General features: G+C 45.2%; 1 protein-coding gene across 1 annotated transcript in view; it reads right to left on the bottom strand.

The window, feature by feature from the left end:
- Nucleotides 1-22,754, bottom strand: part of PRUNE2 (prune homolog 2 with BCH domain) — a 203,298-nt gene that overhangs the window by 74,537 nt on the left and 106,007 nt on the right. Inside the window, exons 4-6 of the mRNA XM_029920853.1 lie at nucleotides 16,786-16,944; nucleotides 6,342-12,909; nucleotides 5,241-6,006 (exon numbers count right to left, since the gene is read on the bottom strand). Coding sequence (XP_029776713.1) covers nucleotides 5,241-6,006; nucleotides 6,342-12,909; nucleotides 16,786-16,944 — 7,493 coding nt within the window. The remainder of the gene's footprint in view (nucleotides 1-5,240; nucleotides 6,007-6,341; nucleotides 12,910-16,785; nucleotides 16,945-22,754) is intronic.

Here is a 22,754-nt window from a genome sequence, read left to right as displayed (position 1 = left end):
CCCTGCCTCCCTCTGGCCTCTGGCCACTTGAGCTGGCCCCACAAACCACAGATGGGGAGAGAAACCCACTGACACACACAAACCGTCACCAATCTGCTGTGGTGTGAAATAGGTGTCCAGGCACTTACAGGGCTCTGTTCCCATGACCGTTGGAACGGTCAGAGGCTGGTTCTGATTCAGTTATTCTCCAAATCACACTCTGAGAATTCTGCCTATTGAACTTGATGTACCCCTCCATGGGCCAATGGCAGTAGGAAGAAATACATTCACTGGTAGAATTACATTTGAAAGCAATGATTGTTATGGCCTCTGTGTCTTACTGACAAGCCCTAGGCTGGAAGGGTGAAAACGTGAAGTTCAAGTCCTCATTTTACCACTTTCTCATTTCTGGATGACGTTTACAGCTCATTTGCTGAGTTGGTTTGTCTATCTATGAAGTTGGGATCATAGAACTGGTCCTGTTTGTCTCAAATGGTGATTGGTGGAGCAGACGTCTGCTTTGGGTAGGGCTGGCCAGAGGTGGAGAGGGAGCAGGGACTGGTGGGGACACTCTGGGAAAAAAATTATTTTTTCAAAAAGGAAGGGGCGCCTGGGTGGCTCAGTCGGTTAAGCGTCCAACTCGGCTCAGATCATGATCTCACGGCTTGTGAGTTGGAGCCCCGTGTGGGGCTCTGTGCTGACAGCTCAGAGCCTGGAGCCTACTTTGGATTCTGTGTATGTCTCTCTCTGTCCCTCCCGTGCCTGTGCTCTGTCTCCCTCTCTCTCAAAAATAAACATTAAAACAATTTTATTAAAGGAGTCTAAGGCCTGAATTAAAGTGCAGATATAAAGAACTTTTAGTGATACTTAATTGCCACCAAACATAACACACCAAGTGATCAAATACAATTACAAAAATAAATGAACACGGACTCAGGCCAAGCTTGGTCTCCCAGGGTCGGTTCAGGGCAAAGCCAAGTAACCGTGAATAAACAAGGCAATGCTGTAGTTGATGCAGTATCAACTTACCTCGAAAAAGGGCAAATGTGTGGAACTGGGAAACGGCCCATCCAAACAGCAAGACCCAGAGAGGGGGCAGCGTGGGCTCAAAGAGCCTGATTCTTCTGAGTGCCCAAACGTGTCATTACCCAACACTGAAAGAGTCTGATTATTCTTTACCTGTTTCTTTTTTTTAATTTTATTTTCAGCACCCACTGGGTATAATACCCCATGTACTAATTCCTCAACCATAAGTCATTGACAGAAAAAGTCTGATTTTAGAAGGTCCTGTGAAAACCATATAAAGATTTAATGGTGTCATTCAGAGGGAGAAAAGGGAGTCCTTTCCCAGAATCTTGTCAGACAGACAGGAAAAAAAAAAGGCCAACGTTACTAATGTAAAAGGAAAGATGACCCTAAGAAGCAGGTCGTGTGGAATGTGACATCTATTGTGTTTCAAGGTCATTTTTGTATCAGGGAGTCCCAAATATCTCACCTCCCACAGTATAAGACAAGCTTTAGCTCCACACAGACAAGGATTAGTTTCTTTCCAACTACTGTTTCAAAAGCACATGTGCCAGATCTCCCCCTCGCTCACCTCTCCTCTGCCTCTCCCTGCCCTGCGGCCTACCCTCTGCTTGTATCTGGAAGAGGCCAGACACATAGAGTCTGTTTTCTTACCCCACTTGGAAATTACTTCCTTTTATCACCGTGCACAGCTACTTTCTTACCCTAAGACCCAAGGATCGGTATTTGTAGATCGGTTATCCCATTTTTCTGTAATTCCGATGGTGGTGAGTTTACAAAGGTTAATGGTTTCATGTTCCTTCAGTACATTGTTCGGGCTTTTGAATAGAACCCACAAACATGAATATTATGTGCCAACTTGGCTAGGCTACAATGCCCAGTTATTTGCTCAAATGCCAGTCTAGATATTGTTGTGAAGATATTTTTTAGAAGTGATTAACACTAAAATCAGCAGACTTTGAATAAGGCAGAATAGCCAATCCTTCTAAGGCTTTCTCGCATTTGAAAACATGGCTTGCTGCTCTCAGAATGGTGTGGGAGCTGAGTGAGGGGGAGGGGAGGGCTAGAGGCCAGTTTGTAGCTGGTATGTCATATTGTATATATTATCAGCCCATTTCTGTTCTTTTAATGTTTATTATTTATTTTGGAGAGAGAGAGAGAAAGAGCAGGAGAGGGTTTTTGAGAGAGAGAGAGAGCAGGGGAGGGGCAGAAAGAGAGAGGGATAGAGCATCCCAAGTGGGCTCCACACTGTCAGCACAGAGCCCAAGGTGGGGCTCAAACTCACGAACCATGAGATCATAACCTGAGCCGAAGTTGGACTGGGCCACCCAGGCGCCACAGCCCACTTCTGTTTTTGAAAACCAAATTAAAAAAATTTTTTTTCAGGACAGTCTTGATTCTGTTCTATGATCAAATTATGTATCAGATGTTTCCAGATTTTTAGTTGGAAAAAATAAGACTATCTTATATTGCTTCTGACCTTCCTGGGTCCATGGTTTCCTTCACCTCACTCTTCCTGGACAACTCGGCTGATCTCTTACCCTTTTCTTTGCCTTTCCAGATTATCATCTTCCTTTAACCTGTCTCGAATTTCACCTCTCAGGGCCACAGTATGACTTTGGGGAGCCTTATGTGCTGTTACCTTCAGGAGAGCTCCTTCCTTCATTAAACAAAATCCAAAACTTTATTTTACATTCCACTGATAGAAAAAAAAACCTAGAATCCACCCAGGAGTATAACCTTTTTTTTTTTTCTTTAGATTTTAAAATCAGTTCAGAGTTTCGCTGGGGCCCATTAACGTATCGGGGCCCCTGGGCATTCTGCCTCTGATGCTGGTGGAAGGTAAACCACCTCCTCCATAAAAGCACCCTGTATAGATGCCTCTCCTCCTAATTTACACACACTCTGGACACAGAAAGCTTTACATTGAAATCCCAGCTTCTTCACTTTCTAACTGGAAACCACAGCAAGTGATTCAACCTTGTGAACATCAGTTTCCTTCCTGGCATAATTCCTGCTGTGGCTCCGTGAGGCAGTGCGTCTACAGGGCAAGTGCTGGTGAGAGGCACTGTTGGTGTTTACACTTGTGTCGGTCATTAAGGATCTTGATTTACATGTTCCAGTATTAGCCACTGCTTCACCTGTGTTTTGCTTCCTTATGAAACTGTAAACGTCCGTCGGGAGAAGTTGTTCAGCATGCATCAGAATCACCTGTGGTAAGGCGCTGATGGCTGGACCCACCTCAAGTTCTTGATTCAGGAAGAGTCTAGAGCGGGGTCAGGAATTTGTATTCCTAACAAGCACCAGGTGATTCTGAGGCCACTGGATTTAGGTTTCTTCGCTTAAAAAAAATTTTTTTAAGTCTTCTCTACTCCCAACATGTGACTTGAACTCACGACCCCAAGATCAAGAGTCCAATGCTCTGAGTCAGGCAGGCACCTCAAGGCTGCTGATTTTAGGACCCTACCCCGAGAATCACCGTTTTAGACATTGCACCTTCTCAAAACCTAGCACAGAGGGGAAGCTTTTAAATACATTTAGGGTTAATTATTTAGGCAAACGGTAATACAAATGGCAGCAGGAAATTCTGCCCCCTCCCCCAATGGTGAGAAAATGTTCATTACTACGTTCAGGGGTGCAGAAAAGTACGAGCCAAGAATTGTATTGAGAGAAAGTGGGGGTAGTGGCGCCACTGAACGCGGTCATCTGTGGGGTGGCAGGGGCGGGTGCAAAATGCAGACGAGATGCCAATAATACTGCAGCCAAGCCCAGGCTGCTCGAGTTCTTAGCTCAATCTAGAACAATGCCAGCAGGGCTGCTGAGATCCATCTGCTACCCACTTTCTGATAACAGATCTGGGGTCCCTCTGGAAGGAAATAGCTTGACAGGAAGCAGGAAAGATGAGGCCAACTGAAGAGGTCTGGCTTTACGAAGCTGTACGTTAACTCTTTATGGCACTTTCCTAACCCTAACTATAAACCCCTGCTCTTCTTGTTCTTTCTCTGCCTTTCATGGAGAAATGTCATTTGTGAACACCGCAGCCCTCACGGACACAGGCTGTTTACACACAAATTACGTTCACACAGATGTAAACTCAAAGAAAGCCTTGCGATCCCCCAGCCCAACCCACCAATTTTATGGATGAAGAAATCTGAGCATAGGGTTCATCCTAAAATATATAACCGGTAATGGCAGGGCAAGTCTGGAATCCAGATTCTTTGACTCACAGTGAGTATGTGGTATGCATAGTTCTCTGTGCTCCCAAAATGAATAGGAAAAAGGGATCTTCTTTTCCACTGTATTTTAAAGAGGAAAGAAGATCTTTTCCTTTACTGGTCATATTTGCCCTTTTGTCCCTGGGAGCAAGAGGGCTTTATCAGGACAAATGAAAAGAAATGAAGAACCATCAGTGCTAGCCACAGGACCTTGGTGCTTGAGGATAGAGATGGCATCCTGTTCCCTGCGATATATCCACTGGCTACCCAGAAACTCTCTACAAAGCAGATGCTCAGACGCCACAGGGGGAAGGAAGGAAGGGAGGAAGGAAGGAAGGAAGGAAGGAAGGAAGGAAGGAAGGAAGGAAGGAAGGAAGGAAGGAACGAGCGACGAAATGAATCACTGGTCTGATGGTTGTCTGCCAATCTTCCAGCCAGTTGGGGAGTGAAGGTTTCACACTGAGATTCTGAGCCTGCTAACGAGTCTTTTTAGCCCCAGAATTGCATTTTTTGTAAGAAAGGCAGTGTGTCCGCCTGAAAACTATTGGCTTTGGAAGTGAAGCACCTTTGAAGCCCGGTGTTCACTCCGATCACTTCAAGACACCCTCTCCCGTGTGTGCAAAGTAAAGGTAAGAATACCCGACACCTCAGGGGTGTTGGGTAAATGGGATACTGTGAGCAGACTGCTTGGCGCTATGAATAAATATTAGCGTCCTCCTCTCTGGGTCCAGCTGCCTGTTTAGGAATAAAATACGTATTGAGTAGGTGGTGTAAGCAGAAGTATTGGAAGGGTAAGTACCGACATTGGATGGAAATTGGGGGGGGCCGGGTTTGGCTGAAAACACACACAAAGGATCACTGTGTTCATGGCCACGTAGCAGCCGCTCATCCTGACTACGTAGACGCCAAGCCCCTATCATCTCCACAGTCTTCGTATCCCACAGTCCTTCACCATTCCCCTGGTTTTCCACTACAATGTCTTTCAGGAAAATAAATAAATAAATCTGGCTTTTTGCTTACCCGTTCAGTCTCAGCTTCCTTGTTCTGGGCTCAAGAAACTCTGTCTCCTCCTCCATTTCCGTTTCAAGGATCATGTGTTTCTGAGAAGCCTGTGGTGGAAGCATTTCCCATTCATTGTCGGGGGTGACAGCCTGCATCAGAACTGCTTCTGGGGCAGCCCTGCCACGGCTCCTGCTCTTCCGTGATTGGCTGCCCGGACCAGAGGCCTCTTCCAGTGCTAAGGATTCGAGAGGCTTCGTTCCCCCTAGGACTTGCGTCTGGGGACCCTCGCCCAAGGCACCATCAGAGGTTGACTCCGCAACTTTGCGAACCCATCCCGGCCCTGAGTTTCTAGTTTCCAACGACTGATCACCCACCTCGCTAGGGCCCAAGACCATCCAAGTCTGGTCTTGGCCAGGGCTTTCGGAAGATGATCTCTCATCACCCTCGGGAGACCTTCTCTCTGCAGAAGGATCTCGTCTTTCATTTGAGGAGGCAAGCTGACATGAATCTGGAGAGCTGGCCAGCTGAGTTCCTGGCACCGCTGCTTCTTCAGAACCTGTGGGAAACGCTTCGAATTCAGATGTGTTTTCCCTTGCTTCGCAGGCCTCCAGCGTTGCGGGTGAATTCTCTTCATGGTTTACAAGTATGTAATCCATGTGTGATCCGTGATCCTCTTCATTTCTCTCTGGGCACCTTTCTTCCCTGTGTTCTGCTGTTACCTGCTCAGGCCCTTTGGTAGGAGTTATTTTTTCTTCTTCCAATTCTGATATTTCCGAGCTGGCACCTAGAAGTGGAAGATTAAGAGGAGAAGGTGAGAACAAGTCTTCATTAACACATTATCAGATTCATGATCTTTGCAAACGATCCATCTAAGCACAGAGAATTTAAGAAGTTTGTTGTTTTTGTTTTGTGTCATTTTATTTTGTTTTTGGTGAGCTGTTTAATTTTCTCATGGGTATTACAGGAGGGGCAGATGTAATTGCTGCTGTAACACAGGACCAGGGGAGGCATGCATTGCAAATGAAGTTAGTTCCTCTTTTACCCGTGCCGGTAGGAAGAGCTCAGTTTACAAATATGTTAATTGCACGAAAACAGCAGTTTCTGGGGGTTGTTTCTTACCATTTGCTGGTCCTACGTCTCCACCTGCTGGTGAATCCGAACGATCTGTTTCTACTTCCCAGTCAATGGTGGACGGAGACAACTCAAGATTGGAATCGGCTCCTGCTGCCAAAGAAAGGGACTCTGGGTCTTCGTGAATATGCAGGACAACCAGCTGGTCAGGCTGTCTGTCTGGGGTCTCGGCGCGATTTTCCTTGCTTTTCTGATCGGGAAGGGCAGAGAGCAGCATCTCGGCCGCCTCGCTCCCCAGAGACTCATCCTCTGGAGACCTAGGTTCCTCTGTTGTTTTGACACCAAGAGCAGGTTCTGTGAGATAGGACAGATCAAAGGGAGGTGTGTAAGGTGCCAGAGGGTGCCTCAGAGGGTCGTCTTCCAAGGGAGGGTCACCACCATAGAGAAAATATTCAGGCTCTTTCATTAAATCTTCGTCGATATTCTGGCCCATGACATCGTGTTCGAAATCACCCCACGAGGCTTCAGATGAGCAGATATCTTGCTTCCCTGCATCCCCGTCGACTGGCGTTTCTGGATTGCCCTCTGATAATGTCAGTTTACTCATGTCATCTATTGTGCCCGTGGACGTGTTAAGACCTGAGGCATCGCTGAAACTGTGGTCAAAGGCAGCTTCGCTTACGTCCAGACAGGTGTCTGAGGCTAGCAGAGCGTCAGGAACCGTGACAGAATTCTCAGTAGCAAAAAGTTGCTCGTGTGCCAACAAGTCCCCCTCATCTGTCTGGCTTTCAGGAGAGAAGCCCTCTGACATCAACAAGTGGTTGTTGTCCATCGGAGACTCCTGGAGAGTCACAGAAATACCGGTCCCCACGTTGTCAATCATTGGGATTGTTCTGTCAAGGAGTTCCAAAGTTGGTGCTACATCAGAGGCAAGAACGTTCTTTGATGCTTTTAAACTTGTATCGTTTTCACAGTTTATTTCAGAGGGTTCAGGAGAACCTTTGCAAGAGGCAGGCTGAGAGGAGCCACTTAGGTTCACCTGATCACCGATCGGAGGCAGTGGAATTACATTTTCAGAATAGAGTTCTGAATTGTATGGGATGAATTCCTGCCCAGGCTCCTGATTGTGCTCTTCATCCATCTTTGGCTCAGTGACATAGAACGCACGGGCTTCCCCTTCCGGTCCCACTCCAGCCCTGATGAACGGCTCGGTCTCTTGCTTTGCTTCATAATCATGGCATATATCAGGGCTGTTGGAAGCCTGAGAGTTGCTGTCATGGTCACAGTGGGTCAGTATATCTGGATTCTCACCATCTGCTTTCAAACTGAAGGGCTGCTTAGCATCTATCCACAAATCTGGCGATGCTGAGGCCAGTTGCCCACCCTCCTGGAAGTTGCCATGTAAAATATCTGGGACAAATGTGCCTTGGGGGCCCTCACTAGGAGTAGAGACATCCCATTCAGAGCCCGACTTCTTTATCAACTTGGTGGAAGAACTGGCTGCCGGGAAATCTTCTGAGGCAATGCTTGAATTTGTTATTTCACTGGGGTATGATTTTTCTTCTTCCCACCAATTTGTTTCTTGACACTCCACGGTCAAAACATTAGATACGACACATCCATTTTCATCTGTGTGAGTAAATGTTGCATCTGGCTGATCCCAGATGGACAGCACTGTGTTCTGACACTGCTGCTCTTGGGTAGATGTTTCAGAAGTCAGCTCTTCACCAGCAGAAGACACGAAGGTTTGCTCTCTAGAATCCTTTTCTTGAATTTGGTCCAATATTACAAGCTGGCCAAGCTGATCAGCTTCTGGGTCTGGCTGTCTTGGTTGAATGTTCCAGAGTTGCTCATGGGAGCCCTCCTCATTGCCATCCAGAAAGGGTGACTGATGCTCATCACTGAAGGGATTGGCGCAATGCGTTTCCATGGGTTCAGTATCACCCTGGATGGTTACTCCCCAGGGACTCACTCTGTGGTATACTGAAGAACTCATCTCTAACACACCGCTTGAGTTAGGCAATTCCCTTTCAAATGCATTCTCGATTGGTCGTCCTTCTTGTAGAGAGCCATTCCACCACTCAGTGCCCTCAGCTGAGAAGCCAAGCATTTCCAATTTGGAATAATTCTCATTCTTTGATTCACTTTTGGGAGATATCTGCCAGATGGTATCTCCCGTCTGCCCTGCTTCGGGAGAAGATCTCATCTCCATATCCACTGTTGTAACCTGCAGTTCGGTCTCCTTTAGCGGTGAGAAATTCCAGTGATCGGGACTGCTTTGGTGATCGTCACAGAACGGGTCTGACTTGTTCTCTGTTGATTCTGGATTGCCTCCATATGCAGGACATTTCTCAGACTTGGGATCAGCGGTGACCAAGAGCGGATTAGGTTCATTCAGTGAATCCCAAGCTCTGGGTTCACCAGGAGCAACTTGGCAAGTGCCCAAATGGGTCTCTTTCTCCACTGACTCTTCATCACCTATGCTGTCATCATCAGAGCCTGAGCTTGTTGAAATGAACTTGGCATCCTCTGGCTGCACAGTTGTAGGAAGGTCATGGTCATTTTTCTCCTGATGGCTAACCACTAGATTTCTTTCCCGAGATGCATCGGAATATTCAGAATATTTGCCTGTCTCAGGGCTGGATAGAGAGGAAAAGGAATCCCCATCTAGTGAGTCATTCCAAATCTCTAAAAATTTAGGAACCTTGAGATCTAAGCTCTTTTCAGACCTGTCCATTCTCTTTTTGTCCAGGTCCTCCACTTCAGTAATTGCTTCTACTTGGCCATCAGTAGTACTTCGTTCAGATTCTTGGTGACTCTGTTTGCTCCAGTCATCTTGACTCTGCTCCTGATGCCCCGTATTGGGTCCATGGTCCCAGGAAGGCAATGGAGCTGAAGAATCATTTAGGCCAGGACTCGATGCACTCGAGTGTGTATACTCACTAGAAATACTATCTCTGCGATAATTTCCTGATGAAATAGCTCCTGAAAGGCTGTTTTCAGTATTCTTGACCTCAAGATTCTGAGTAACCTCAGAATTTGGGAAATTGACCTGCACATCACTGCCTACAGGGCCATCCCAAATGTCAAGGCTTTGGGGACATTCACGGGGTGGCTCTTGGTTCACTCTCTCTGGTTCCAGAACATTGCACTCTTCAGTTTTCTCAAGATCCATTTCAGGTAAAGATACAGTTTTTGTTAAATTCAGCTCAAGCCCCCTGGAAGTGTCAGTGGCTTTCTCTGAATTTCTGTGATACATGAGATGCTTGTCACAGGTCTCTTCTGCCCGCAGGTCATTTGTGGACACTTCTGTGTGCACATCACAAAGATCTGAATTGTAAGAACCTCTCTCATGCTCTAAAATATCCTGGGATTCCTCAGTTTGAGGACTGGAAGGGACTGAAAGGGAGCAGATTTTGCCAGATTGATTACAGATGTCTTGATGTTCAGATGCAACTGGGGAAAAGCCTTCCTGGTCACTTTGCCCTTTTCCAGACCTCTCCAAAGCTGCATCCATCATCTCCTCCTCATGGAGGTGCTCCCTAGCAGCAGCTCTGTGCATTTCCTCCTCACTTTTGCTTTGTCCAAAGCTAGGACCTCTCCATGGATCTGAGTGTCCAAAATTCCCTGGATTCTCAAGGTTGGTTGCCAAGGATGTTGCATCATGTGGCAGGGTTCCTCTGGACGTGTCCTGCTTATCGGGATCAAGTGCCCCTGACTCATTGGCTCCAGAGGCTTCTAGCACGTCTAGCATACAACGGTCCTTAATTTTTTCTGATGAGCTGGGAGTCCCAGGAGGAGACCTGTGTTGTTCAGAATCCATAACATATGATGGGCCTGGTAACATTAATGAAGACATGTCACTGTCTCTCATGACGGAGTCCCAAATACTATTTGCGATCTGCTGTCCACTTTTTTCATTCAACGTGTGATATTCACTGGCAGGAGTGTCCTTGCTGTGCTCAGAAGAGGCAGGGAGTTCCCAGTCTCCCTGATTTGCTTCCTGATACTCCACACCCCATGGCTCCAGCTGTCTCACTGAAAACCGGGTTTCTGGTTCGGTGCTTTCAGTCGCGTATCCTTGTGCTTGACCTTCACTGGAGATGGCCACACCTGTGCTACAGTCATCCCAGTCCAAATCGTTATCCATATCAGAGATGGTCGCAGTGGACTGTGTGTCCTCCAGAATCACTCTGTTCCACAGGTCAAGGCTGTCAGGGGCTGCCTGGCGGGAGTTGGTGGCGCTGTGTAGGAGCGTGAGCTGTCGGTTTGTTTCATTGTACATCTGCATCACGCTGGGGTCGTCGTAACTGGACAGGCTGCTTTCCCCGAGGTCATCCTCCATGGAGACGTTCTTATCATCTGTGGGCTCCATCCCAAGTAAATCCTTATCGGAGCTGTAAGTGACGTTTACTTCGGAACTTTTATCTGCATCAGGTGAGCCCCACATTTCTAGGTTCCCAGGACCTGAACTGATTCGATTTCTAGGTGGCTGCTGTGGTGACTGGGGAGGCATTTCAGTCTCCCCGGTGGCAGAGTTAGCATCTTTGTACTCAAATTCTCCCTCTTGAGCAAATGGCTTGTTTTCTGTTTCTTTTTCATCTCCGGCAAATGTTGGTGAAGTATAGGAGTCAGACGTGGAGTAGTTGGTATCTAAGGGGGAGGGCACTGAATCTTCCCCTATGTTGGATGCACTGTAATCGGGACATTTGTATAAGAAAGAATCTTCCCAAGGTCCCAGGACGTCTGACCCTCCTTTCTTGATACCCTCCTCAAATAGGTTCCAGGAATCTACCTTTTCATACACCTTCCCCCTGATTTTTGGATCCACTAAGCCATTCTGATCTTCTTTTGTTGATTTAGAACTAGTCCACGCGTGCTCCAGATCGGATCTAGGATTTCCAGATATAAGGACATTATCCCTGGAGTCGTGGTTCTTCTTGCCCCAGATTTCTGGAGCTGCTTCATTATTTTCCTCACTGGGTGAATTATCTTCTGAAGGAAAAGAAAACCCACTTTTTGCCATGGTCCACTCACTGGGGTCCCTCACAGAAGGTGTCTCGCCACTCGTTGGGTGCAGATTCCAGGTATTTGTCAAGGCTTTGGCACCATCTTCTTTACCAAATGCACTCCAGGCTGGAAATGATACTGCCACAGCTGGTTCGCCATCTTCTGTGGGGTTTCTCCACGGCTCTGGCATTGCTGTGGGAGACCGGTCAGAATGCCACAGGGCAGCAAAGTCTTCTATCAGGTGGTTCGTTCCCTTAGGAGAAGCACTGGGCAAGCTCAATTTCTCTGTGGGCATGTTCTGAAACTGCAAGTGGTCCTCATTTGGGTCTTGAATATTCTTGCTGCCCAGACCTGGCTGACCAAAGTTAGACTCCCAGGGACTTGACTTTGGGAATTCGAGACTCTGTGGTTGAAATATAGAATCTGAGGCTCTCCTGTCAACTGGGGTTGGCTTATGGTCTTTCCATGACTCGGGGCTCTGGAAGACAGACTCCTGTTCACTGGAACTCCATGGGTCTGCAATATTTTTAGAGTCAATTTCCAAACCACCCCACCAGCTGCTGCACCGTGCACGGGTCTGAGGTGGCTCTAGGTGACCCGTGTCTCCTGCTTTTGGGGTCACATTTTCTGGATAGAGGAGTGCTGGTTCTTCCGTGGATGGTGAGCTTTCTACAAAGCTATTCATAGGTGTTGGTGGGACACTTTTTCCAATATTTTTCAGCCTTTCTGGTGAAGGAGATTTATCTCCCACAAAAGCTGTCAGGCTCACATTTCTTTCAGAGTTATCCTTGGGACTTTCTTGTCTCTGAACAAATTCCTCATCAAAATCCACAATGTTATCTTTGCCAGCCTCTGACAGAAGCAAACCGGATGAATATTTGGACATGTCCATCCCTAGCCCATTGATTTCTTTAGTCCCCATTGGTGGTTGTCCTTCTGATGAATCACTATTGGGGAAGAAGTCATCTGTGGGAGAGTAGTCTGCAGAATGAGAAGATGGTTGTGACTGCCCAGAAGCCATGGGTGCTGCATCAAAGTTGAAGAGGTCGAAGGATTCACTGTGTTCTCCAGACCGGGCATGCTCCTCTGGAACTGCTCCTTCGGGGATGGGACTATAGGAGTCAAATCCTGGGAGGAGGCTGTGGTGAGGTCCTGCACCCTCTCCCACTGGACTGTCATCACTGAGGAAAACCGAGCTCTCCTTGGATGAACGGCTGCTCCTAATGGTGGCCAACCCGCTATCTGGGCTGACGAGGTCGATGTTTACATCCACCTGAGCCTGGTTAGAATCGTTGAGATCTGGCGGGTTTTCTATGAAATTCACAGAGCTGGGCTGCGGCTCTATGTCAGAACCATATAGCTCCATAATCCCGGAAGATCCCTGAGACAAAGGGGCGCTGCCTGCCACGGCTTCTGTTGAGGACGTCCGGCTGTTGGAGACCATCTCTGGACACCTCCTGTTGATGACTTCCTTGACAAGAAGAACCACCTGATCACAAGTCACCAAAGGGTTCTCTTGCTGGTACACCAGGATCTCATCACAGCCACATTCAAAGGGCTCCAGCTCCAGGCAAGGGTTTTGGCTCTCTTCCAGTTCACAGCAGATCTGTCAGGGAGGCACAGGGGGTGGTGTGAGCACTCAGGCACTTTTCACCCTTTGCAATGTGTCTTTCTGAATTTTTCTTAATATAAAATTAATCTGTGTTCATCTGTCTACAAAGAAGATCTCAAACAACTGAAAACTGCCTAACATAAGACACGGAAAGTCCCACTGACTACACCACTGACTCTTTTTACAAACCCATCCAACTGGCTCTTCTTTTAACTCATCCCGCTGCTCAATTTTGGTTGCTTCTGAAAGTTACAGGTTAAGAGATATCAACCATTTAAATCCTTTCTTTGTCGTAATATGATACCGTCTTCCAATGGGAGTGCAACTCGAGTTTGCACTATGCAGAGAGAATGCTGGTTGCTGAGAAGAACTCAGGGGCCACATGTGAGAACAAGGGGCAATCGGGTGGGCGAAGGGCTTTGGTTTAGGACCAAGCACCTGGGGCCTGCTTTCGCCTCGGAAAGCCTTGTAGGGGGAAGAACATAAGAAAGAGAAGCTACCAGAGGTGGAACTCTCCAATAGCACTCGGGCCCCAACTGTCTCTTCCCACCCCAGGAAGCATCGACAGGGAGCCTGGAACAGACAAAGCTCACTTGGGAGGCCAGGAGAATGTGTGACAGCTGGTGTGAGACCAGAACCAGGCTGCAGCTCTAAAAGTTTTAGGAAATGTCAGGGATATTTTGCACATTGGGCTTTTGATATGGCCCCACCAGATTAGCGAAGGTAATAATAACAATAGTAATAATAAATATAGAGCTCACATAGATGATGGTGATGATGATGATGATGATAAATACTTATTGAGTGTTTCCATATGCCAGGCACAGCTTAAAGGTTTTATGTGCATTATCTTCTTTAATCCTCAAAATAATTCTAAGATAGGGATTCTTTGTCCTTGTTTTACCAAAGGTGAGATAGAGACACAGCAAGGTTAAATAACTTGCAGTTAATGAGTGAAAGAGCCACATTTTGAACTCTGCAGAGGCTGACCTCTCATCAACTGTGATCACGTGCACCCAGAGTGATTCCTCTAGTGTAGTCTTGACCTTGTGTTGCTTGGAGGAACTGTCTCTCAGGTGATGGCTGGGGAAGGCCATGGGGAAGTAGGAAGGCAGGGCAGAGCAGGTTCAAGGCCATGGGGAAGTAGGGAGGCAGGGCAGAGCGGGTTCAAGGGCGTCTGATCCCTTCAGCTGCTCTCCGACTTTGGTCTATTTTAGATTAACCAATTTTTAAACCAATTTGCTATTAAAAGTGAACTGAAAACCACCATGTTGGAGGCTTAGGAGACATAAGTCTGTCCCTAGGAAACCAGTGACCAAAGATAAAATAGAGCTTTGGAACCCAGTGCAGACAAAAAGCATTGGAAAAGCCATAGGCTGGTGAGGCAATGCACAGATATGTGAGGGTCAGAAGGGAGGGTTCAAAACACATCCGGAGCAGGGGTTCTTGCATATTTGAACTTGGGAATGCACAGAGGACTCTGTGAGTGCCTACAGTCACTTGCAATACAGCCAAGATGGATCTCTTGGGGGACAGAGAGTGACGATGTAGAACAAGAAAGGAGTCAAGACTTTGCCTGTAGCCACCTGCGGATAGACAGGTGTCTAATCCGTTAATGAGGGAAGATTAGTGAGAACACTGTTCTATGTTCATGTCATCTGTATTATAATGAATCATGTAGGTTCTCATATTAGTTCCGAAATATACCCAGTTTGGCATTCCAGTGCCCTATTTTGATTTTGTCTACCTCTTATATTGTTTCCAAAATGTTGGGTTAAAAAATTCAGTTATCAGCTGAGATAGCTGGCTAATTAACCAGTGAGAATTTTAGTAGTTGAAGACAAGCCAACTATGATTAAAGCATTAGATCACCAGTTACTAAACACTGGGCAGCAAATAGGTATTTAGACAGGGCCTAAACCTTCTCAGGTATGACCGAGTAGCAGCCCTCTGAGCAAACATCGTCTGCCGGACTTGCCCTTCTTTGGATGAAAAAGATATGCTCTTTCTCTTTTTTGGATTTAGTCCACAAGACAAATAGATACAGTGTCTTTTGTTTTTTATTTATTTGTTTATTTATTCTATTAATAGTTTATTGCCAAGTTGGTTTCCATATAACACCCAATGCTCTTCCCCACAAGTGCCTCCCTCCATGACCATCACCCCCTATCCACTTTCCTCCTCCTTCTTCAGCCCTCAGTTTGTTTCCAGTATTCAAGAATCTCTCATGATTTGCCTCCCTCCCTCTCCCTAACTTTCTTCCCCCTTTTCCCTTTCTCTTGGTCTCTTGTTAGGATTCTTCTGTTAGGCCTATGAGTGAAAACATATGGTATCTGTCCTTCTCTGCCTTAGTTCACTTAGTGTAACATCCTCAAGGTCCATCCACGTCACGTTGATACAAATGGCCATATTTCATTCTTTCTCATTGCCAGGTAGTACTCCATTGTATATATAAACCACATCTTCTTTATCCGTTCATCAGCTGATGGACATTTAGGCTCTTTCCATGATTTGGTTATTGTTGAAAGTGCCTCTATGAACATTGGGGTACACGTGCCCCTATGCATCAGCACTTCTGTATCCCTTGGGTAAATCCCTAGCAGTGCTATTGCTGGCTCATAGGGGAGTTGTACTGATAATTTTTTGAAGAACCTCCACACTGTTTACCAGAGCAGCTGCACCAGTTTACATTCCTACCAACAGTGTAGGAGGGTGCTTGTTTCTCCACATCCTCGCCAGCATCTGTAGTCTCTTGATTTGTTCATTTTAGCCACTCTGATGATACGGGGTCTTTTAAAAGGCCCTTTGTGGTCACAGGGGATGAAAGGTACAGGGAATATAGTCAACATTATTAGTGTTGTATGATGACAAGAGCTAGTGACACTTGTGAGCACAATATAATATATGGAGTTGTTGAATCACTATGTTCTACACCTGTCAACTAAACTTAATACAAAAAATAAAAATTAAATTAAATTAAAATAGAATTTAAAATAAAGTAAAATAACATGCCCTACATAGAGGTAAAGGGGGTCAAAACGTAGATGGTTCCAGTTACAAAACAAGTAATTCCTGAGGATGTAATGTACCTCATGGCCACTATTGTTAATAGTACTGTGTTGCATATTTGAGAAGTGTTAAAAGAGGAGATCTTAAAAGTCCTCTTCACACACACAAAATTTTTGTAACTGTGTATGACGATGCATGTTCTCTAGACTTCCTATGGTGATTGCTTCAGAATATACACAAGTATCAAGTCATTATGTCGTACCCCAGAAACGAATACAATGTTGGATTTCCATGACACCTCAATTCTTTAAAAAAGGGCTAATATTTCTCTCACTGCCAATTCTAATTAGGTGATTTTTTTGGTAATAGAGCAGTAAAACTAAACACTAAAACTCTGAAGTAAAGCATTGAAAATTAAACACAGATTTTTGACAATCAATGAATGGCCCAATGTGCAGAATACCTCCGACATTTCTTTCTTTTCCTTTAATAATATTTTATTTATTTATTTATTTTCTAAATGTTTATGTATTTTTGACAGACAGTATGAGTGGGGGAGGGGCAGAGAGAGAGAGAGAAAGGGAGACAGGATCCAAAGCCGGCTCTATGCCGACAGCCCATAGCCCGATGTAGGGCTTGAACTCATGAACCATGAGATCACAACTGGAGCCGAAGTCTGACTCTCAACCGACTGAGCGACCCAGGTGCCCCTACTCACATTTCTTAAAACTCACACTCTAGGACTTTATCTCTTGGGTCCATTTCTCTGGGCCACGCGTGTGTTCCCATGTCCCACCATGTGTTGTGACAGCCAGCAGGTTAGGACACAGTGAAATGGGCCAGAGTGACAAAGGTCCTTACCTGACTGCACAACTCGAGGTTCTGGGAGTACACAGCAATCTGTCGTCTCGGCTGCTCTTCATCCGTCAAGTAGCTGGCCAGGAGGATGAGGACATCAAAACCGAACTTGTCTGCAAATGCTTTCAAGTCACTGCTGATATTGCTGTGAAACATACAGTTCTGAAACAACAACAGGCAACTCGATATTAATGCCAAACTTCCCAGCTTCGGGGAGTCATGCCACAAATGCGTCCAGTATTATGATATATTGTGACAGATATTCATGATCAGACACAAGTGAGATAAACACACAAGCTCGCAATCTCTCGAGCTCTGACTTAAAATGTCCTTTGCTTGTCTGTTTTCCTAACCCAAGAAAGGAAGGAGTCTTGGCCAGTATTAAGGCAGTTTAGACAAGGAACAAATATCTAAACAGGTTTTAATCCTAAAATATTTATCTGACTGTTAACTTTGTACAAATGACTTTTCCTTTTATTGTTCATAGGATATCGGAATGGCTGCCGACTGTTATTACAACCGATCCCTAGAAAAATAGGAGGAAGTTGTTCTTTTTTTATAATTGTTTTCTAGTGATTATTACGATGCCAAGAAGGATCCCTAAGGATGTATCGAGCTGAGTCAAGGGTATGCTTTTTATTCCAGGGTAGAAGTGCGGGAGACTTATGGAAGGACTCTGATGTCAGATCTTCTTGCCATAAGTGGCAGCGAAGAAGGAATGAATGACTGTGGAAAAGAAAGCCAGCACAGCACCCAGACCTGTGGCTCACATCCTCTTTAAAAATGTGCTGGTCTCTTTCAGTTTTATGAACTGCAGTGGGAACCACTTTGTTGGCATAGTTGTCTCTCTTTCTTAAAGAAATGCAGAAAGACCATAGGTGAGCCCCTAGAATAATGCCTCACATATATTAGTGGCTCAGAAAAATGCTTTTGAATGACTAGAGAGACATACTCTCAATATTAGCCTTTGCTATGTAAACCTCTATCACACCATATATATTCGATCATCATATACAATCCATCGACAGTCTGTTGCACTACTCAACGAAAATCACCACCATGGGCAGGCACTCAAGAGACACGAAGAACTCTATTTTTGTTCTGATACAAAAGCCGTCAGCACTATGCAAGCCACTGGCAAAGGATCAAAGCGATGCAGAAGTACGTACCACAGGAAGGGGAAGAGCCATGTACCTGCTCCTCTGATACCCACTATGAAGAGCTCGACAGAGCACTGCACATAGGAGCAGATATTTTCCGTGCCCAGAATACTGTTTGTATGTGGCAGCTCTTTGAAACTAGTGGGTTTCATATTTGTGCCTCAGATGATTTGCCAGCTGTTTTAGAATAGCTATAACACCTGTAATCTATAAGGCTGCTGAGTTGAATCTCAACTGTGAGAGGCAACACCAGACACCTGCGAGCCCAGCCCGTCACCCGTGTCCACACCGTAAGGAATGTTTGTTGCCTATTTCTGCATCAGTCACTCTCTCCAGGCATCTCACCAGACCATTTCGCTTTTTGGTCACAAGGCATTGCACACGTAAGTCACAAAGCCCTCAGAATATATCGTTTCTGGACACCAAGGATCTACTGTACCCACTTGGTAATGACACGTATGATGTTCAAATACAATAGCTTTTGGAAACCTGTGTATCCAAAAGCACATTGTCACTGCCATACTTTTTACTTATGGTCCAAGCATCATAATAATAGTCTTTAAACAGATACTTTAAAAAACTCAATTTGCGGTGCCTGGGTGGCTCAGTTGGTTGAGCGTATGGCTTTGGCTCAGGTCATGATCTCACAGTTCACGGGTTCGAGGCCCGCATTGGGCTTTATGCTGACAGCTAGCTCAGAGCCTGGAGCCTGCTTCAGATTCTGTATCTCCCTTTCTCTATGACCCTCCCCTGTCCACACTGTCTCTCCCTCTCTCAAAAATAAATAAAACATTAGAAAAAAAATTTTAAGTCAATTCACCCACAATAGAAGTAAATATTTAAAATATTTTTAAAATTGGACCTCATATTATACACAATGTATCTTCAATAGATAAAAATGATTTCAAATGATCATTCTCCCTCAAGAGAACCTCAGTGCTGAGCTTTCTGTCATCGTGAATTAGAAAAGAAGATATAGAGGCGCCTGGGTGGTTCAGTCAGTTAAGCGGCTGACTCTGAATTTCGGCTCAGGTCTTGATCTCACGGTTTGTGAGTTGTGAGCTGATGGCACAGAGCCAGCTTGGCTTCTCTCTCTCTCTCTCTGCCCCTACCCTGCTCGTGCTCCCCTCCTCTCTCTCAAAAATAAATATCATTTAAAATGAAGCAATGAAAGAATGAATGAAGAGACGGTCCTGAAGGATAACAAGAATGGACAGCAAGTGCCTACATCTTCCCTCCTACATCCTCCAGACTAAGAAGCTCAACAATCATCCTTTCAAAATATCTTTTTCTTTAAGTACATAAAATCCCTCATCTGCAGAAACCCTTGAAAGAAGGTACAACAGTTCTAAGAGACTTTCACGTATCATGACACTTATCACAAGACTCCCAGCTAGGTCATTTGAACAAAAGAAGGCAGGTTTTACTGGTGTCCCAGCACAAGATTAGGATTCATTACATTTGGCATTATTCAAAGCCGTACATGTGGAACATTTGCTATTCAAAACTGTTGGCTGAGCTCCAATCTGTTTGGATTCTTCTGTGTGAAAATGACAGCTCTAGGATCTTTCTAGACTCAAGTCCAGAGGCCCTGGCAACACCAAGCATCGCGTTAAAACTCAGAGTCTCAGGCCTTCCCCCAGACTTACTGAAACAGTAGCATTTTCCAAAAATCCTACGTGATTCAAATGCACACTGGTTTGAACGTGCACTGGAAATGGAAAAGCAATTTCAAAAAGGGAGGTATTTGTTCACACCTATTTTTTCTTATGAGAATATATCTTTCTTTGGATTCTTTCACTGCTGTCATTTTACTGGGACTTTTACTAATTCTCACCTTCAGCTCCTTATTTCTCATACCACTTACAACATAAAAACCAACGGAGGGCGGGCTGTGTATTTCTGAGTCACTTTGCGACACATTCTTATTTATTGGGTCCAAGGTTCTGTATTTTCATTATGTGCCTCAAGAGATTCTTGGGATCAAGCTCCATTGGGTGACCCTCTCCCAGTTTTCCTCCAGGTGGCCCCCAAATCCATACGATCACGTGAAGTATTGAAAAAAAAAACATTTATGTGACTCACATAGGCACGTAGCACGTTACAGTATCTCTGAAAGAGAAACCATCAACAACCATGTCCCACCTACCCTCCTATAATTGTCCAAGCCAGAGTTGATCTTACTGGCGTGAGGACGTCAGGAGGATCATGTTTAAAACAGAATCAAACGAGGAAATGAGTGAGAATCTTCAGGAATCTGGGAGGCAGAATCTGTTCTGCTTTTATGCCGGTGCTGTTTGCATAGGAGATAATTTATTATTGTCTTCTAGCTACGCAGGGACTCATGTGCTGTGACGGTTCTCATGTTGCTGACAAGCTAGGCTGGCCCTGAATAAATAGCACTTTATCATCAACACAGCCCAACTGTGCATACAGGTTGGCATTTTGTTCCCCCATCTGCCTTCTACCTGATAAATTACTGTTTTAGTTACATGTAGACAAATACTATTTGTTAATCTGCTCAAATGTCTCCTCCACCTTAAGTTAAAATTATGTACATGTATGTAGGTACATCTGACTTGGTTTGCTAAAGGTTTAGAACTTAAAGAGCCCCTACCTCAACTCACCACCCCTGCCCCACCAGGCAAACACCCCCATCTGCAGTATGACCCCAGCCTGAAATGACAGCATGCAATTGACAAAGTTACTTTACTAATCATTATGGCTGTGAACTGACTGGCAAAAACCCAAACTACTTCCAGTCCATCAGCCAGGGAGAATGGGAAATGCTCCTTGTCATTGCTTTGTCACTCATGAGTCCAAAGATTCAATTATTACACATTTTTAGGGGGCATAAGTCCTTTTGCCTGAATATTTTCCAGTTTGGGGATGAGTAGGAAGACCAGAAGTGTGGGGGAGAAAACGGTTTTATCATTTCCCCGCCAAAAGCTAAGGTGAGGCCGATGATCACGATGACAAGTACAGGGAAGCAGAAATGCTGTGACTCTCCTTTAATATAACAACCGAGAGAGCGACAGTGACTCCGTCGAAGAGATTTATGACATTCGTGGTTGAAAGTTCGCAGACAAACGCAGTGGAAAATTCCGTTCTCTCACAAAACGCTGTTTTAGTTCTTTTTCCAGCACTCTGAAAAACTCAGTCATTACGCTCCATGCTGATAGCTGTAGTGCATTACATGAAACAAAGGTGATCTAAGTCATGGCCAGTAAACATTTGAGTACTTAAATGTGGATCTTCCTTGAGTGAGAAAACCCCACTCTCGTTGTGTCACTCGTGTATTGCTGTCTTCTGTTGTCTCCTGAATCCCGCTGTCGGGTTTCTGCCTTCATCATTCCACTGAAACTGCTCTTCTCAAAAGTACCATCGCTTGCAGGTCGCAAAATCCAAAAGTCAGTTTCCTGTTCTGACTCTACTTGACCTCTCCGAAGAATTCTGCAAGGTTGATCCTCCCTCCTTCTTAAAACACTTCATTCTTTTACTTTCCAGCCCTCACATTCTCCTTGTTTTTTCTCCCAGCTCCTCGAGACTCCTCCATAAACTCTGCTAGCTCCTCTTCTTTTTCAACCTCTAACTGTTCATGCCTCAGGCTGTGTTTCCAAACCTCTTTCGTTTCTCTCTCTCCACATTCTCTTGGGGAATCTCATCCCCAAGTTGCATGGCTTTCAAACCAACTGTCTGCTGGAGTGTCTGGGTGGCTCAGTGGTTAAGCATCCGACTTCGGCTCAGGTCATGCTCTCTGAGTTCGTAGGTTTGAGCCCCACATTGGGCTCTGTGCTGACAGCTCAGAGCCTAGAGCCTGCTTCCAATTCTGTGCCTCCCTCTCTCTCTCTCTGCCCCTTCCTTGCTCATGCTCTGTCTCTCTTGGTCTCTCAAAAATAAATAAATGTTTAAAAAAAATCTGTCTGCCAGTGACAACAAGCTCCACCCCCTGGTCGATCCACAAGGTATTTCCACGTCAATGTCGAATAAACATCTCAAATAAAATGAAACTTACTTCCACCCCCGTTTCCTACATATCATTAAATGACACCACCATGCAACCAATTACTCAAGCCAAACATCTAGAAATTATTGACTCTTTTCTTTCCTCATCCATCAGCATGTCCCGATGTTCTAAAACATAGTTCAAGTCCAAACACTTCTCTTCATCTCTGTTACTGTCCTAGCCACGGTCACCATCATCTCTTGCCTGACCTGCAGCAACAGCCTCCGGACTGGGACCCCTACGGTTGCTCTCATCTCTTATAATCAGTTCTTTCTGCAGAAGCAAAAGAGAGCTTTTAAAAATGTAAACAGAATCATGGCTCCTTAAGAGCCACTCAAAAGCTTCTCAATGCAATTATATTATTTACTATCACTTTTTAAACTGGGGGGAGATAGTTTTAATGCTCAAAATTGAGTTATTATCTATCAATTAATGAGAAAAAGTAAACATGGCAATAGAAAAACATTTGAACATAAGACATTCACAATTGAAATACAAACGCCAATAAATATCTGAACTCATTGGTAATCAGAGAAATCTTTTGATAATAAAATAGTTCATCTTCTCTTTTCCTATTATTGGTAAACAGCTTCAGAAGGGCATTCTCATATCCTGTTAGAAATATATTCTATAATCAGCGGGCGCCTGGGTGGCTCAGTCGGTTAAGCGTCTGACTTCAGCTCATGTAATGATCTCACAGTTTGTGGGTTCAAATGCTGTGTCGGGCTCGGTGCTGACAGCTCAGAGTCTGGAGCCTGCTTCACATTCTGTGTCTCCCTCTCTCTCTGCCTGCCCCCCCCCACCCC

This window comes from Suricata suricatta, chromosome 13, assembly GCF_006229205.1.
Source record: "Suricata suricatta isolate VVHF042 chromosome 13, meerkat_22Aug2017_6uvM2_HiC, whole genome shotgun sequence".
Taxonomy (NCBI): domain Eukaryota; kingdom Metazoa; phylum Chordata; class Mammalia; order Carnivora; family Herpestidae; genus Suricata; species Suricata suricatta.
This window is presented reverse-complemented; position numbering and strand designations above follow the sequence as displayed.